Source organism: Mandrillus leucophaeus, unplaced genomic scaffold (genome assembly GCF_000951045.1).
Source record: "Mandrillus leucophaeus isolate KB7577 unplaced genomic scaffold, Mleu.le_1.0 Scaffold329, whole genome shotgun sequence".
Taxonomy (NCBI): domain Eukaryota; kingdom Metazoa; phylum Chordata; class Mammalia; order Primates; family Cercopithecidae; genus Mandrillus; species Mandrillus leucophaeus.
Genome location: NW_012103465.1, coordinates 3,982,031 through 4,001,730, shown reverse-complemented (window position 1 = coordinate 4,001,730; position 19,700 = coordinate 3,982,031). Strand labels below are relative to the sequence as shown.

The following is a 19,700-nucleotide window of genomic DNA, read 5'->3' as shown; positions in this document are numbered from 1 at the left end:
TCCAATCTCCCCTAAGTGATGTCTGATCACTCTCGTCTGTCTTCAGCAAGAATCTTGTGGTTTTAGCCAGAATCCCCATTATCCCTGATGTTTCCTCTTAGTAATTTTCTATCCACTGACTCCCACACTGCTTCTTGGCTATAAATTCCCACTTGCCCATGCTGAAGAGTTGAGTTCAATCTCTCTTTCCCACTGCAAGAACCCACTGCAGTGTTCCCTGTATGCAATGGTCCCAAAAAAAGTTTTCCTTACTGTGTTTCAACAAGTATTATTGGATAACTTTTTCTTTAACACCAATTTTACCCTCAAGACATCTGCTGAATTTTGATGTCATATGGGCAAGATGACAATCAAATGCCCATCAGTCAACAAGTGGATAAAGAAAATGTGGTATACATATACACCATCGAATACTACTCAGTCATAACAAGGAGCAAAATAATGGCATTCACAGCAACCTAGATGGAACTGAAGACTATTATACTAAGCGAAGTAACTCAGGAATGGAAAACAAACGTCCTATGTTCTCACTCATAATTGGGAGCTAGGCTATGAGAACACAAAGACATAAGAATGATACAGTGGACTTTGGGGACTCAGGGAAAAGGGTGGGAGGCGGGTGAGGGATAAAAGACTACATATTGTGTACATATTGGGGCTGCAGTATATACCGCTTGGATGATGGGTGCACCAAAATCTCAGAAATCACCACTAAAGGGCTTATGTGTGTAACCAAACACCATCTGTTCCCCAAAAACCAAAAACAACTTCAAAAAAAAAAAAGCTTTAAAAGACAAAACCAAATCTCTCAGAATAAACTAGAGGTAAACTGAGTCTTACCAAACTTTCAAACCAATTCAAATCAAATTCAATCCATGACAAGACAGAAATAATCAGCCCCTAATCCAAATAATGAACAGGAGTCTCTAAAGATAGCTACCGCAATTCTCTGTAATTCTTTGGTACACTATGTCTAGAATAAAATTGCCAGACATGAAAAAGCAAAATCAGAAGACCAATAACCAAAAGAAAGAACAAATGATCTTAAATAACTTTAAAATAATCACAACTATTATGTTCAATAAAAATGAAAAAAAAAAAAAAAAAAGATCAGAGGATTGACATTTTTCACCAGATATTCAGACTCAATAAAAAGCAGCAAGTGGATATTCTAAAATTAAAACACATGAAACCTCAATTTACTATCTTAATGGAGTCAGACTGGATATAGCAGATGACATGTATTAGTGACTTGAGAGACACAGCAATAGAAAATAGCCACGACAAAGCACAGAAAAAATAAAGGGAGAGTGGGCAACAACAACAAAAAAAGGATGAGAGACGTAAGATACATACAAAAGTTTAAATCGATGTCCCATTAGAAAACAGAATGGGACAGAAGCAGTATAGAGGTAATAGTTGAGAATTTTCAGATTCAAGACTAGAGAACAGCCAACAGATAAGCACAAAGGAAATCACACCTTAGTATATCATAGCTAAATTCTGAAAACCAAAGACAAAGAGAAAATCTTAAAAGCAGTTAAAAAAAAAAAAATGGTGGCTGGGCACAGTAACTCACACCTGTAATCCCAGGACTTTGGGAGGCCAACACAGGAGGATCACTTGAGGCCAGGACTTCAGGACCAGCCTGGCCAAAAAGGCAAAACCTGTCTCTACTAAAAATTAAAAAAAAAATTAGCTGGGCCTGGTGGCTCACACCTGTAATCCCAGCTACTCAGGAGGCTGAGGCAGAGGAATTGCTTAAACCCAGGAGGTGGACATTGCAGTGAGCTGAGATTGTGCCACTGCACTCCAGCCTGGGCGACAGAGCAAGACTGTCTCAAACAAAGAGACTGGGCAACACAGCAATACTCTGTCTCAAAGAAAGAAACAAAAAAGATTGCATTACTTTGAAAAGGCCAACAATAAGACCATTCACTGACTTCTCAATAACAATGAAAAATGGCAGGAAACAATGAAATCAAATCTTTAACTTAAATAACTACCAATCCAGAATTCTACACCTCTTGAAAATATCCTTCAGAAATTAATGCAAATTAAAGATATCTTTAGGGGAAGCAAAAATGAAATTCATACAGTTCATGTAAATTCTTTCTTGCAACTTCATACTTACTGCTTAACAAACTCCCAGGAAAAGAATAGGGACCCCAAAGCTCAATATACAACAGAGACTTCATCAATGTTGAAAATTGATGCAAACATGAATATCTACATGTAGCAAAAACACCCTTCAAAAAAAAAAAAAAGGCAAACCAAAGACATTCTTAAAGAAAACAGAAATCACACTGCATGGTTCCAGACAACCTTTTTTTCTCAAACTACATCCTCATTGATTACATACTATCTGGAATGTACAGAAGCTCTAAAAATGTTGAAAAAGTGAGAGAATAAATGTATTTTAATACTTTTTAAACCCACAAAACTTGTGATAAACAAATATTTAATACTAATACTTCATATGTAATCCAGTTTATAATTTTCCTTTATGTAAATAAATACATTTACATTTTGGGACACTGAGGCATGCGGCTCATTTGAGGTCAGGAGTTCAAGATCAGCCTAACCAACATGGTGAAACCCTGTCTCTACTAAAAATACAAAAAATTAGCTGAATATGGTGGCATACGCCTGTAATCTCAGCTACTCAGGAGGCTGAGGCAGGAGAATCACTTGAACCTGGGAGGCGGAGATTGCAGTGAGCCAAGATTGCACCACTGAACCCCAGCCTAGGCAACAAAGCAAGACTCCGTCTCAAAAATGAATAAATAAATAAGTACATACATACATACATGTTACCAATTGTTAGTAATAGTATTGATCTTAAGATGTTACCTTTTGTTTAAAAGAAATCCATGTTTCTCCAGTGTAACTCACTTTAGCTGAGTTCTACACTTCTTTAATTGAATATTCAAGCTAATAGCATTATAAAGCCAGAAGGTAAACTTGAAAGAAAACTTAATTCTGATTTTATTTCAAATTAACATTCTTTACATAACTACATTGCAGTCTCACAAGCTATTCCTTTTCTATACACACACCTACAACACCTACATACCACACACACAAACACACACACACACACACACACTACACCACACACATGAAATATACATATATATATGTCCTAGAGACCTAAAAATATCAACAGTGCAGAGAGGGGGCTTACACATAAAATTATTAATAATCTAAACTTTAAGACACTTTAAGTTTGCAACGTTCCCTATATCAGAATGGAGTTACATGGTTAGAACTTTATTTCTAAAATTGGCAGTCATAACTTACTGCCACTGCACATAGGAATTTGAATTTGTATATCAAAATAAGCCTGGTGATTGTCCAAAAGAGCCAGGAAGAAAAAATAAATAAAATGCAACTTAAAAAAATTACCTTGCTAGAATTTCAGTGAAACCAGAAGGAAAAGTATTCCCCACACTGTTTTAAAACAAACACCACCACTTCTTTGCCATCAACTGCACATAATTTAGAGAGCATTTTCCTCTTATAGCCCTCTCATTCAATTGTTAAGTTTCAACTATGATTTACAACACACACTTCTAAACTTAACAAGAGTGGAGAATGACATCAGAAAAGGTGGTAGAAGAGGAAGCTCCAGGAATCCATCTATCCACCAAAACTACAACTTAATTAGCAGGAATTAGGCCGGGCGCGGTGGCTCAAGCCTGTAATCCCAGCACTTTGGGAGGCCGAGACGGGCGGATCACGAGGTCAGGAGATCAAGACCATCCTGGCTAACACGGTGAAACCCCGTCTCTACTAAAAAATACAAAAAACTAGCCGGGCGAGGTGGCGGGCGCCTGTAGTCCCAGCTACTCGGGAGGCTGAGGCAGGAGAATGGCGTGAACCCGGGAGGCGGAGATTGCAGTGAGCTGAGATCCGGCCACTGCACTCCAGCCTGGGCGACAGAGCGAGACTCCGTCTCAAAAAAAAATAATAATAATAAAAAAGAAATTAGCAGGAATTACCTGAAGCTACTATTGTGGAAGTCTGGATCTGGTAGAACGCCTGCAGCCTCCAGGAGACAGCTTGATGAAGCTGTTGGCAAATTTCAAACAATTTCAGTTTTCCTATGGTAACAGCTGTCACCCACCTCATCCACCAACTCTGTGGCAGGCAGCTGCGGATGTCGCACAAGGGTATCTGGTGTGGCTTGTGGGAGTAAGGGGGGTCAATAAGGGCTCTGTGCTCCAAAAGCTGGTGTTGTGGGTTCTAATTTCCGCTTTTGATCACTGAGGGTATGGTACACCCAGGAGATAAAAAGGATTCTGGGCCAAGAGGGAACTTTAGAGATAGGACCTATTTTGTACCCAACTCCTGGGAGTAGGATAAGGAAATATTACATGATTAGCTGATAACAGAGAAAACAGAAGAGAAACTTCAGAGACCACTCATCAGAAGAAATACATACTGTGCAAAAATAGTTCCAAAAAATCATAAAAGGAACTCTTCAGTAATCAAGGAGCAAAACCCAGCAATCTCTGAGGGCTAGGAGAATTAGATTTCCAAAGTCACCACAACATAATACTCAGTCCAGTTCTCAATGAAAAATTACACCACATAAAAAGAAACAGAAAAGTATGGCCCAGTTATAGAAAATAAAAAATACGGCAGAAACCATCCCTAAGGAAGCCCAGACATTTGAATTATTAATCTGAGACATTAAATCAACAGTCTTAAATATGTCCAATGAGCTAAAGGAGACCATGGGAAAAAAACTAAAGAAAATCAAGAAAAGAATGTCTAAACAAAATGAGAATATTAATAAAAGGGAAAAACTTTTTAAAGGAACTGAAAAAATTCTGAAGATAAAAAGTATAGTAACTAAAATGAAAAATTCACTACAGGAATTCAACAGCAAATTTGAGCAGACAGAAGAAAAGATAAATGTACTTGAAAATAAGATATTCGAAATTATGCAATCTAAGGAACGAAAAGAAGAAAGAATAAAGAAAAATAAACAGAGTCTGGGGGACCTGTGCAGCACCATCAATCACACCAACATACATAATATAGGAATAGAGGTATGGAGGAAAGAGAAATGGTTGAAAATGCCAGGAGCCTTAATGAAGTTCATGTATACACAAAAATCCAAGGAATTCAAGAAACTCCAAAAAAGATAAACTCAGAGACCCACACTGAGACACACTAGAATCAAACTGCTGAAACTAAAAGACAGAATTGAAAACATTAACAGAGAAGCAGCTTATCAAATATAAGCGTTCCTCAATGATACGGTTTGGCTGTGTCCCCACCCAAATCTCATCCTGAAATGTAGTTCCCATAATCCCCATGTGTCGTGGGAGGGATCTGGTAGGAAGTAATTGAATCACAGGGGTGGTGTTCTCATGATAATGAGTGAGTTATTACGAGATCTGATGGTATTTTAATAAGCAGCTTTTCTCCCTTTGCTCAGCACTTCTCTCCTGCCACCATGTGAAGAAGGACATGTTTGTTTCTCCTTCTGTCATGATTGTAATTTTCCTGAGGCCTCCCCAGCCATGTAGAACTGTGAGTCAATTAAATCTCTTTCCTTTCCTTTATAAATTACCCAGTCTTGGGCAGTTCTTTATAGCAGCATGAGAATGAACTAATACAGTAAATCGGTACTGCAGAGAGTGGGGTGCTGCTATAAAGATACCCAAAAATGTGGAAGCAACTTTGGAGCTGGGTAACTGGCAGAGGTTGAAACAGTAGACAGCCACACTTAAAAAGGCACATCTCAGGCCCAGTGTGGTGGCTCATGCCTGTAATCCCAGCATTTGGCCAAGGCAGGATGTTCACTTGAGCCTAGGAATTTGAGACCAGCCTGGCCAACATAGTGAGATCACATCTCTACAAGAATTAAACAAAATCAGCTGGGTGTGGTGGTACGTGCCTATGGTCCCAGCTACCAGGGAGGCTGAGGGAGAGGGTCACTTAAGCCCAGGAAATCAAGACTGCAATGAGCCATGATCATGTCACTGCATTTCAGCCTGGGCAACAAAGCAAGAATCTGTCTCAAAAAAAAAAAAAAAAAAAAGGTGGGGGTGGAGGAACATTTCAAATCAATAACCTAAATGTGCACAAAAAATAACTAAATAACAAAGAGCAAAGTAATCCTGAAGCTAGCAGAAGGAAGGAAATAATAAAGATGAGAGCAAAATAAAAAGAAAATGGAAAAACAATAAAGAACATACACTTGAACAAAAATTGTTTCGTTTTTCTTGACACAGAGTCTTGCTCTATTGCCCAGGCTAGAGTGCTGTGTCAAGATCAAAGCTCATGGTAAACTTGAACTCCTGGGCACAGGTGATCTTCCTGACTCACCCTCCTGAGTAGCTAGGACTATAATCATGTGCCAACTCACTTGGCTAAGTTTAATTTATTTTTTGTAGTGATTGCATTTCACTATGTCACCCAGACTCCCCTGTAACTCCCTGCCTCAAGCAATCCTCCCACCTCAGCTTCCCAAAGTGCTGGGATTAAAGACATGAGCCGTCACATCCAGCCAAAGTTGACTCTTTGAAAAATCAACAAAACTGATAAACCTCTAAGTAAGTTAAGAAAAAAAGGAGATGATTCAAATTACAAAAATCAGATATGAAAGAACTTACTAGTAATTCTGCATAAATAGCAGAGATTATGAGAATACAATCAACAGTTGCATTCTAACAAAATTAGACAAGTCAGATGAAATTGAGAAAGTTCTAAAAACATACAATCTACCAAAACTGACTTAAGAACTGTAGATCAATATATTATATGAATACAGATGAAAAATCCTCAGCAAGTACTTCGTACATTGTGACAAAGTGGGATTCATTCACTGAATGCAAGGATGATTCAATATCTGAAAATCAATCAATGAAATACACTACATTAACAGGATGAAAAAAAAATCCACAATTCTCAACTGATGCAAAGAGAGCATTTGACAAAATTTAACACCCTTTAACGATAAAAGCACGCCAGAAACTAAGAATAGAAGTAAATAACCTCAACATAATAAAGGTCATATATGAAAAACCTAAAGCCAACATTATACTCAATGGTGACAGACTGAAAGCCTTTCTGCTAGAACAAGATAAGGGTGCCCGTTTTTACCACTTAATTCAACATAGTATTGAAAGTTCTACCCAGAGCAATTAAACAAGAAAATGAGATAAAGGCATCCAAATCAGACCACAGACAAGGTGTATAAATAATGCACACAAAAAATATTAGAGCTCATAAAGTTAGCAAAAGTTGTAGGACATATAATGAATACACAAAAAACACATATATCCATACAGCCTGGATGAGAAAGGTTCCTGCAGTGTAGTACAGCCACACTGCCAGATCGTGGCCAGACTGCTTCTTCACGTGAGACTTCTAGCCACTCCTCCTCATGGGGTAGTGGGTCTTCCCAGCTGGGGTCTTGAGCCACCCCCAATTAGACGGAGCTCTAATTTCCCCCCAGGATGGAGTACCCGGGAGGTGGGGCAGGCTGCCACATTGGTGTTCAGGCTTCTCAATCAGTCCAGCCTGTGGGTCCTGGAGAGCCCATACCGATTGGGGGCTGAAGGAATCCCCAACACAGCACACCTGTTGCAGCCAGACTGCTTCAAGTAGGTCCCTGATCCCATTCCTCCTGACTGGGTGACATCTCCCAACAGGGGTCTCCAGCCACCTCCTCCAGGCACATTTGGGCAAGCAACAGGTCAGTATCCCCCTGTGAAAGAGCTTCCAAGGAAGAAGGAGGCTGCCATCTTTGCTGTTTTGCAGCTTTCCCTGGTCATACCTCCAGGTACAGGAAAAACCGAGGCAACTAGGGTCTGGAGTAGACCACCACAAATGGCAGCAGCTCTATGGAAGAGCGGCCTGTTAAAAGAAGAACAAACAGAAAACAACAACATCAACAAAAAAAGACCCTACAAAAACCCCATTCAAAGGTCAGCAACCTCAAAGATCAAAGGTAGATAAGCCCACAAAGATAAGAAAGAATCAATGCAAAAACACTGAAAACTAAAAAAGCCAGAGTGCCTATTCTCCTCCAACTGACCAAAGCACCTCTCCAGCAAGGGCTCAGAACTGGGCTGAGGCTGACAAAGCTGAATGACAGAAGTAGGCTTCAGAAGGTGGGTAACAATGAACTTTGCTGAACTAAAGGAGCATGTTGTAACCCAATGCAAAGAAGCTAAGAAACATGACAAAACAATACAGGAGGTGCCAAGTTCTTAGAGACCTTCAAAGAGACTTAGATTCCCACATAAAAATAGTGGGAGACTTTAACACATCCCTGACAATGTGAAAGAAGAGGAGCCAGTTTAGAGAGCAACATAACCAACCTATTAGAGCTGAGAAACACACTACAAGAGCAAAAAAGACAAAGGGCATTACATAATGATAAAGGGTTCAATTCAACGAGAAGAGCTAAATGTCCTAAATGTATACGCTCCCAATATAGGAGCACCCAGATTCACAAAGCAAGTTCTTAGGGACCTCCAAAGAGACTCAGATTCCCAAACAATAAGAGTGGGAGACTTTAACACACCACTGACAATACTAGGAGGAGCCAGTTTAGAGAGGAACATAACTGACCTGTTACAGCTCAGAAACACACTACAAGAACTTCACAATGCAATCGCAATTATTAATAGCTGAACAGACCAAGTGGAGAAAAGATTCTCAGAGCTTGAAGAATTATCTTGCTGAAATAAGATAGGTGGACAATAATAGAGAAAAAAGAATGAAAATGAACAAAACCTCCGAGAAATGTGGGATTATGTAAATATACTAAACCTAAAACTGATTGGGGTACCTGAAAGAGACGGGGAGAATGGAACCAAGTTGGAAAACATATTTCAGGATATCATCCAGGAGAACTTCCCCAACTTAGGAAGACAGGCCAACATTCAAATTCAGGAAATGCAGAGAAGCCTCATAAGATATTTCCTGAGAAGATCAACCCCAAGACCCATAATCATCAGATTCTGCAAGGTCATAATGAAAGAAAAATGTTAAGGGCAGCCAGAGAGAAAGACCAGGTCACCTACGAAGCGGAGGCCCATCAGACTAACAATGGACCTCTCAGTGGAAACCCTAAAAGCCAGAAGAGATTGGGGCCAATATTAAACATCCTTTTTTTTTTTTTTTTTTGACAGAGTCTCGCTCTGTTGCCAGGCTGGAGTGTAGTGGTGCGATCTCAGCTCACTGCAACCTCCGCCTCCCCGGTTCAAGTGATTATCATGCCTCAGCCTCACGAGTGGCTCGGACTACAGGCATATGCCAACACAGTTGGTTAATTTTTGTATTTTCAGTAGAGATGGGGTTTCACAATGTTGGCCAGGATGGTCTCGATCTATTGATCTCGTGATCCGCCTGCCTCGGCCTCCCAAAGTGCTGGGATTACAGGTATGAGCCACCGCGCCTGGACAATATTAAACATTCTTAAAGAAAAGAATTTCCAACCAGAATTTCATATCTGGTAAAGCTAAGCTTCTTAAGCAAAGGAGAAATAAGATCCTGTTCAGACAAGCAAATGCTGAGGGAATTCATAACCATCAGACCTGCCTTGCAAGAGCTCCTGAAGGAAGCACTAAATATGGAAAGGAAAAACCATTACCAGCCACTATAAAAACACACTGAAGTAAACAGATCAGTGACACTATTAAGCAACCACATAAACAAGTCTGCAAAATAACCAACTAGCATCTTGATGACAGGATCAAATCCACACATAACAATACTAACCTGAAATGTAAATGGGCTAAATGCTCCAATTAAAAGACACAGAATGGCAAGCTAAATAAACAACCAAGACCCAACGGTATGCTGTCTTCAAGAGACCCATATCATGTGCAAAGACACACATCCCAAAATAAAGGGATGGAAGAAAATTTACCAAGCAAATGGAAAACAGAAAGAACCAGGGATTGCAATCCTAGTTTCTCACAAAACAGACTTCAAATGAAAAAAGATCAAAAAGGCAAAGGGCATTACATAATGATAAAAGGTTCAATTTAACAAGAGTTAAATATCCTCAATATATACACATACAATATAGGAGCACCCAGATTCCTAAAACAAGTTCTCAGAGACCTTCAAAAAGACTTAGACTCCCACACAATAATAGTAGTAGACTTTAACACACCACTGACAAGACTTTAACACACCACTGATAATATTAGGCAAATCACCAAGACAGAAAATTAACAAAGATATTCATGATCTGAACTTAGCTCTAGGATCAAGTGGACCTGATAGATATCTATAGAACTCTCCACCCAAAAACAACAGAAAATAATTATTCTCATCATCTCGTGGCACTTACTCTAAAACTGATCACATAATTGGAATTAAAATACTCTTCAGCAAATGCAAAAGAACTGAAATGATAACAGTCTCTCAGACCACAACACTCAAAAAAATTCACTCAAAATAATTAAGAAATTCACTAAAAACCGCACAACTACATGGAAATTGAATAGCCTGCTCCTGAGTGACTTGAGTAAATAATGAAATTAAGGCAGAAATCAAGAAGTCCTTTGAAACTAATGAGAACAAAGAGACAATATACCAGAATCTCTGGGACTCAGCCAAAGCAGTGTTAAGAGGGAAATTTATAGCACTATATGCCCACATCAAAAAGCTACAAAGATCTCAAGTTAACAACCTAAATCACAACGAAGAGAACTACAGAAACAAGAACAAACCCAAAAGCCAGCAGAAGACAAGAAATAACCAAGATCAGAACAGAACTGAAGGAGGTAGAGACATGAAAAACCATTCAAACGATCAATGAATCCAAGAGCTGGTTATTTGAAAAAATTAATAAAATAGATAGACCGCTAGCTAGATTAACAAAGAAGAAAAGAGAAGATTTAAATAAACACAATCAGAAATGATAAAGGGGATATCATCCTGACCCCAAAGAAATACAAACAATCATCAGAGAATACTATAAACACATCTATGCACATTAAATAGAAAATCTGGAAGAAATGGTTACATTCCTGGACACATACACCCTCCCTAAGACTGAACCAGGAAGAAACTGAATCTCTGAATAGACCAATAATGAGTCCTGAAATTGAGAAGTAATAAAAACCCTAGCAACTGCCCCCTCCCACACCCCAAAAAAAGCAGCCCAGGACAGACAGATTCACAACTGAATTCTACCAGAGGTACAAAGAACAGCTGGTATCATTTCTACTGAAACTATTCCAAAACAATTAAAAAGAAGGGGCCGGGCATGGTGGCTCACACCTGTAATCCCAGCACTTTGGAAGGCCAAGGCGGGCGGATCACGAGATCAGGAGATTGAGACCACCTTGGCTAACACGGTAAAACCCCATCTCTACTAAAAATACAAAAAATTAGCCAGGTGTGGTGGCAGGCGCCTGTAGTCCCAGCTACTCGGGAGGCTGAGGCAGGAGAACAGCATGAACCCGGGAGGTGGAGCTTGCAGTGAGCTGAGATCGTGCCACTGCACCACTGCCCTCCAGTCTGGGCAACTCCATCTCAAAAAAAAAAAAAGAAAAGAAGAGACTCCTCCTTAACTCACTCTATGAGGCTGGCATCATCCTGATACCAAAACCTGGCAGAGACAAAACAAAAAAAAGAAAACTTCAGGCCAATATCCTTGATGAACATCAATGCAAAAATTCTCAACAAAACACTGGCAAATACCCAGCAGCCCAACAAAAAGTTTATCCATTATGACCAAGTAGGCTTCATCCCCAGAAGGCAAGGTTGGTTCAACATACACAATTCAATAAATGTGATTCACCACATAAACAGAACTAAACACAAAAACCACATGATGATATCTCAACACATGCAGAAAAGGCCTTTGATAAAATTCAACATCCCTTTAGGTTAAAAACTCTCAATAAACCAGATATTGAAGGAACATACTTCAAAATAATAAGAGCCATATACAACAAACCCACAGCCAATATCATAATGAATGGACAAAAGCTGGAAGCATTCCCCTTGAAAAAAGGCACACGACAAGGATGCCCTCTCTCACCAGTCCTATTCAACATAGTATTGGCAGTTCTGGCCAGGGCAATCAGGCAAGAGAAACAAATAAAGGGTATTCAAATAGGAAGAGACAAAATCAAACTATCTTTGTTTGCAGATGACATGATCCTGTATCTAGAAAACCCCATTGCCTCAGCCCAAAAGCTTTGTAAGCTGATAAGCAACTTCAGCAAAGTCTAAGGATAGAAAATTAATGTGCAAAAACCATTAGCATTCTTATACATCAACAGGCAAGCAGACAGCCAAATCATGAACGAACTCCCATTCACAATTGTCGCAAATGAATAAAAATGCCTAGCAATACAGCTAACGAGGTGAAGAACCTCTTCAAAGGGAACTACAAACCAATGTTCAAACAAATGAGAGATGAACAAATGGAAAAACATTCCATGTTCATGGATAGGAAGACTCAATATTGTGAAAATGGTTATACTGCCCAAAGTAATTTACAGACTCAATGCTATTCCCATTAAACTACCACTGATGTTCTTCACAGAATTAGAAAAAAATTATTTTAAAATCCACACAGAATCAACAAGTCCAAATAGCCAAGGCAATCAAAGCAAAAAGAAGACGGCCAGAGGCATCACGCTGCCTGACTTAAAACTGTAATTCAGGGCTACAGTAACCAAAACAGCATGGTACTGGCACAAGAATAGACACATAGACCAATGTAACAGAATAGAGAACCCAGAAACAAGAATGCACACCTACACCATCTGATCTTCACAAACCTGACAAAAACAAGCAATGGGGAAAGGATTCCTCATGTAATATATGGTGCTGGGAGTACTGGCTAGCTATATGCAGAAAACTGAAACTGGACCCCTTCCTTACACCCTATAGAAAAATCAACTCAAGATTGATTAAAGATTTAAATGTAAAACCCAGGAAGAAAATCTAGGCAATACCATTTGGGACATAGGCACAGGCAAAGATTTCATGACAAGGATGACAAAAGCAATTGCAACAAAAGCAAAAATTGACAAATGGGATCTAATCAAGCTAAAGAGCTTCTGCATGGCAACAGAAACTATCATTGGAGTGAACAGATAACCTACACAATGGGAGCAAATGTTTGGAATTTATTAATCTGACAAAGGTCTAACATCCAGCATCTACAATGAACTTAATAACTTACAAGAAAAAAAAATCCCATTAAGAAGTGGGCAAAGGACATGAACAGACACTTCCCAAAAGAAGACATAAATGTGGCCTATGAATGTATTTTAAAAAGCTTAACATCACTGATTATTAGAGAAATTCCAATCAAAACCACAATGAAATACCATCTCACACAAGCCAGAATGGCTATCACTAAAAAGTCAAAAAAACAACAGATGCTGGTTAGGTTGTGAAGAAAAAGGAATGCTTTTACACTATTGGTGGGAGTAGAAATTAGTTCAACCATTATGGAAGACAGTAGGCAATTCCTCAAAGACCTAGAGGCAGAAATATCATTTGACCCAACAATGTCATTACTGGGTATAACCCCCAAAATATAAATCATTCTGTTACAAACATTCATGCATGCGTATGCTCACTGCAGCACTATTCACAATAGCAAAGACATGGAATCAACCTGAATGCCCATCGATGATAGACTGAATAAAAGAAATGTGGTACATATACACCATGGAATACTATGCAGCCATAAAAAGGAACAAGATCATGTCCTTTGCAGGGACATGGTTGGAGTTGGAAACCATTATCCTCAGCAAACTAACACAGGAACAGAAAATCAAATACCACATGTTCTTACTTATAAGTGGGAGCTGAATGATGAGAACATATGGACACAGGGGAAACAACAGACACTGAGGCCTGTTGGAGGACGGGGGGAGCGAGGCGCAGGACGATGGAGCACATCAGGAAGAATAGCTAGTGGATGCTGGGCTTAATATCTAGGTGATGGGATAATCTGTGCAAGCAAACCACGAACCACACATTTACATATGTAATAAACCTGCACATCCTGCACATATACCCTGAACTTAAAAGTTGGAAAAAAAATCAGAGATATGTCTACACACTTGGAATGAATAACTGAAAAGGAAACTTAAAAACAATTACATTTGAAATAGCATCAAAAAGAAATTTAAAACTTAAGAATAAATTTAATGAAGCAGGACAAAGACTTGCATACTGAACACTGGAAAACACTACTTACAGAAATTAAAGGTCTAAATAATTGATAAGACATTACATGTTCATGGATTGGAAGACTTAAATTAATGCTTCCCAAAGAGAACTACAGACTCAACACAGTCTCTACCAAATTCCCAATGGTATTTTTTACAGAAATAGAAAAACCAATTCAAAAAAGTCATACAGCATCTTAGGGACTGGCTCAGAATAGTCAAAACTATAGATGGTACTGAACTTATGATGGTTCAGCTTACGACATTATGATGGATGTTTGGGGCTGTTAAATTTTTGACTTATGGTATTTTTAAGTTACAATGGGTTGATAATGGGTTGACATGACTTACATCCTGAAATACAACAATAAAATTGGAGGATTCCACTTCCTGATTTCAAAAGTTACTACAAAGCCACAGAAATTTAAAAACTGTGGTACTGGAATAAGGACAGACATATAGAACAATGAAATAGAATGGAGCATCCAGAAATAACCCCAAATACCAATGGCCGATTGATTTTCAACAAGCATACCAAGACCATTCAATGGGAAAAGGATAGTTCTTTAACATATTGTACTGGGACAACTATATATCCACACACAAAAAATGAAGTTGGAATCTTACACTTTACACCATCTACAAAAATTAACTTAGAAGGAAGCAAAGACTTAAACATAAAGTAATAAAACTCTTAAAAGAAAAAAAAGAAGAGGAAAATCATGGCATTTGGCAATGATTTGTTATATATGATACCCAAAGCATAGGCAATAAAAGAAAATAGAGATAAACTAGGCTGGGCGTAGTGGCTCACGCCTATAATCCAAACACTTTGGGAGGCCGAGGTGGACATATCATTTGAGCTAAGGAGTTCAAGACCAGCCTGGGCAACATGGTGAAACTCCATCTCTACAAAAAATACAAAAATTAGCCAGGTGTGGTGGCGTGCAGCTATAGCCCCTGCTGCTCACTTGAGCCCCGCAGGCAGAGGCTGTAGTGAGCTGAGGTTGCACCACTGGCACTCCAGCCTGGGTGACAGAGTAAGACCGTGTTTCAAAAATAAATAAATAGATAAACTGTACTTCACCAAAATTAACTTTTATACATCAAAGGACTTAGAGAATGAAAAGAAAACCCACAGACTGAGAGAAAATATTGTCAAGTCATACAGCCAATAAGGGATTCATATAAGAATAAACAACTCAGCAACACACAAACAGACAGCCCAATTAAAAAATGGACAAAGAATTTTCTTTTTTTTTTTGAGACGGAGTCTCGCTCTGTCGCCCAGGCTGGAGTGCAGTGGCGCGATCTCAGCTCACTGCAAGCTCCGCTTCTCAGGTTCACGCCATTCTCCTGCCTCATTCTCCCGGGACTACAGGCGCCTGCCACCACGCCTGGCTAATTTTTTGTATTTTTTTAGCAGACACAGGGTTTCACTGTTAGCCAGGATGGTCTTGATGTTCTGACCTCGTGATCCACCCGCCTTGGCCTCCCAGAGGTCTGGGATTACAGGCGTGACCCCCTGCACCCAGCCAAAAACGGGCAAAGAATTTGAATAGACATTTCTTCATAGACATACGAATGGCCAACAAACACATGAAAAGATAATCAACATCATTAGTCTTTAGGAAAACATAAATCAAAACTACAAAAGATACCACTTCACCCCTTTAGGATGGCTATTAAACAAAACGAAAATAAAGCATTTAAGGGGCTAAGGAGAAACTGGAACTCTCCTACACTGCCAAAGAAATGTAAAATGATGCAGCCTTTATGGATTTTGATCCACCAATTCCGTATCTCGGTATATACCCAAAAGAATCAAAAGCAGGTACTCCAACAGCTACTTGTATGCCAATGTTCAACGACGCACTATTCATAATAGGCAAAAGTTGGAAACAACCAAAATGTCTACCAAAAGATAAAGAAAATGTAGCATATACAGACAATGCAATATTACTCAGTTATAAAAAGGAATGAAGTTCTGATACATAACACAATTATGGATGAACCTTAACAACATTATGCTAAGTGAAACAAGCCAAAGATAAAAGGATAAATACTGTATGACTCCACTTACATGAAATACCTAGATAAGCAAATTCATAGATACAAAAAGTTGATTAGAGGTTACCAGGAGCTGGAGAAATTGAGAATGCGAAGTTATGCTTAATGATAAACAAGTTTCTGTCCGGGGTGACATTCAAGAAAACAGATAGTGGTAATGGCTGCATAACACCATTAATGTTACTAATGACACTAAATTGTACACTTAAAATAGTTAAAATGCTATATATATTTATGCTATGTATAGTTTACCGCAATTGTAAAAAGTTAATAATGTAACATAACAAAACTCTATAGAACCAAATCCAGAAAATCCCATCTTCTTTCATGAACACTTGCTCTTCTTACATTTTTTACTAATTGCCATGAACACCTACCTATCTAATCATCTAGGCTTGAAATCAGAGCAATCTCAACTACTCATGCTCATTTATCCAACAATGAGTTGGCAAATTTTGTCATTTTTCTTTGAAATTTCTAAGGAATAATGGAAAAAACCAGTTTAGCTAAAGGAAAGTCTATGTAGACAAAGAACGAAAAAATAACACCAGAGAAGTAATGAAGTAGGGTTTTAGAGATTAAAGTGCCTTAAATGAAAGGCTAAGAAGCCTGGACTTGGTTGTGTAGAATAAGGATCTGCAAACCTTTTCTGTAAAAGGCCAGATAATAAATATTTTAGACTTTACAAGTCAAGAGGGAAAATCAAAAATATTATGTAGGTTTATCTTGTTTACTTACATAACAAGAAAATATTTTAAAATGTGGATTTTATTATTATTCAGGTATACTGAGGTGAACAGATCAGGAGATGACTGCCAATGAAAAGACAGTTTATTACTCATGGTTCCAAAGAGGAGGGGACATGACATGCACCACCAAGGAACATACTGCAAACTACCAGGGTCAGTCAGGAGACAGTGGATGTGAGGGGAAAACATGAGTAAGATCCTTTATTGTGATTTCCATGGGAAGGAATGGTTGAGGCATGGCAAGGAGGCTTTGTATTCGCTAGGCTGAATAAATCAGTTGTCTCTAGTTATATAGTACCTAGCCCTAAGATAATTAGGGCAGAGGATTATCAGCCCAGAGTGGCACAGGTCAATAAAGGAGGTGGTTGGGGCTATATGCTTTGGATTGATTAGTTTGTATACGAAGGTGTACTTGTAGGTGAGTCCTCTAGGAACTGGCTATCCCTGGCAGGAAGTGGGCTGTCCAGGGATAGCAGGCCCTTATGTCAAAGCATAAGAAATACAGAAAAATAAAACATCATGATTAATAGAATGCAAATTCTTATAAGTTTTATAGTTACAAAATTCTAAATATAATAGTAATGAGAACTGAGTACAACTTTTTTTGGTAATATGTATCCACCAATGAGAATCAGATTCTTTTTGTGGAAATAACCTTTTTGGTAAATTGGAGTTTAAAGTACTTTTCCCTATCATCAAAATTGAGTGCAAATTTTTATCTATTAATGTCAGTCCTTAATGAGATTTTACATATTTCATATTTGAAAATGTTTTCTAATACAGCAAAAGCTATTTTCCAAAGTTATTCAGTGCCTGTTAAGTGGTAGAGGGTGGTCCTTCAAGTAAAGAAAACAAAAAGTCAGTCTCCGTAAAAAAAAAAAAAAAAAAAGTTTCCAATAAACCTTTATCACTACCCAAGCCATAACAGCTGTGTGCTGAGCAGGGCAAGTCAAGTTATTCCCACTCCCATCTCTGAAAAAAAAACTTACAAAAACCATAGGTTTTAAAAGACTCATATTTTCACAAACTTCGTGTAAATCTGTCCAACTCTTTTGCTGCTCCATGTGGATTTTACTACTATCAATTAATACAACTTCTTAAATTCTGTTTCGGGTTGTACTGAATTAGTATTTTCTCAACTCCTTTGAGAATTTTTTTCATCTGGAATTGTTCCACAGGTCATTCACAGTAATTCTCAGTCAATTCATACTTCACATGGACCACTGAAATTAACAACTGAGCAGTATTATAACATCTGTCAATTCATCAAAAACCAAGCAAACTTACTTTTACTGCACTTTCATTTTCATACTTTGTGAAGGAATTCTCCTGTGGTGAGCTATTCTGTGCTAAATTTTTAATTCTTCTAACTTTACCTTCAGTATATTCCAATAAGTGCTTAGTCTAGTAATGTCAGCTTATATTCTTTTGGCATAGCTATAGTGCCACTGAGTAATAAATACAATATTTTGCCATCAAATTCAATAATAAAATAAACCACACTCCAGTGTGCTTTAAAAACAAAACGAAGTCTTTTTCTCTTCTCTGGTTCTTTTGACATGATTATGTACTAGAATAAAAATAATATAAAATGTCACAGAATGGCAATATGTGTACACTTGAAAAGTTATGAAGTTATAACTGTGTTACTATACAGTACACTGAACAGAGGAGCAAAGCAATGAGAGCACCACATATGCTTGCTGTAAGAACTTCAACTCAACCTGCTATTGTAGCTTGAAAGAAGTTACAGACAATATATAAATCAGTGAGGATTTTCGTGCCCCAGTAACATTCTACTTATAGACACCAAAATTTAAGTATCACAAAATTTTCAACTATAGCAAATATTCTTCTTCGACTTGTTTTGATTATTTAAATATGTAAAAACTATTCTTACATTATGGTCTGTGTACAAACAGGCACCAGAGCATATTCGGTACATGGTCAGTCATCTGTAAACTCCTGCTATAGGAAGTGTAGAACTACTCAGTATTTTTGATCATATGGCACGTTTCAGATTATTAACCTAGTCAGCGTTATATATAGTACGGACTAGAAAGCGACCAACAACCAACGCAAAGAGATAAGTTAGTTATAAGGATACAGTAAATGGAAGCTGAGTAGCTAGGTTTATACCTTATCTCTCTAATATACACTACCCATGTAACCTTGGATAAGACAATTTTTCAGATCCTCAACTTACACATCAATTATGAGGGATAATAATATCTACTTCAAAGCACTTATCGAAAGATTAAATGGGATGATCCATGTAAACTGATTACAATTGTACTCATCAGATAGGAGGTGCTCAATAAGGTTAATTAACCACATATATTACTGCTAATGCAAATTAAGTCATAATGACAGCCTTAGACGTGATAAAACATGAACTGAAAAGGTAAAATTAAACATATCTAGGCATGTTTAATAGAACAGAAGAAAAAAGGAGAAACAGATCCAAATGGATATGAAAATTTTAGTATTACATATGCATATAAAGCTTATTATTTTGTGGGATATCTTTTGGAATGGAAGGGAGGACTTTAAATATAAATTCAAGAATACCATGTGAATATGTTTTCAAAAACTAGATAAGACTTCAAGGACAAAACAGTAAAGTGAGAACAACAAACAGAAAAGGATATAGGTGCTATGTTTAGGGATGGAAGGAAGTAGCAGAGTCAAAAGA

At 38.1% G+C, this 19,700-nt stretch overlaps 1 protein-coding gene across 4 annotated transcripts in view; it reads right to left on the bottom strand.

The window, feature by feature from the left end:
• RIC1 (RAB6A GEF complex partner 1) overlaps positions 1 to 19,700 on the bottom strand; it is a 165,408-nt gene that overhangs the window by 107,178 nt on the left and 38,530 nt on the right. For 2 of the 4 annotated variants that reach the window (XM_011988385.1, XM_011988386.1), the window contains exons 1-2: positions 12,681 to 12,685; positions 6,559 to 6,568 (exon numbers count right to left, since the gene is read on the bottom strand). The exons of the other annotated variants lie outside the window; for them this stretch is intronic. In XM_011988385.1, the coding sequence (XP_011843775.1) occupies positions 6,559 to 6,568; positions 12,681 to 12,685 (15 nt within the window). Of the gene's footprint in view, positions 1 to 6,558; positions 6,569 to 12,680; positions 12,686 to 19,700 lie in introns of those variants that run through there. 4 annotated transcript variants of the gene reach the window in all.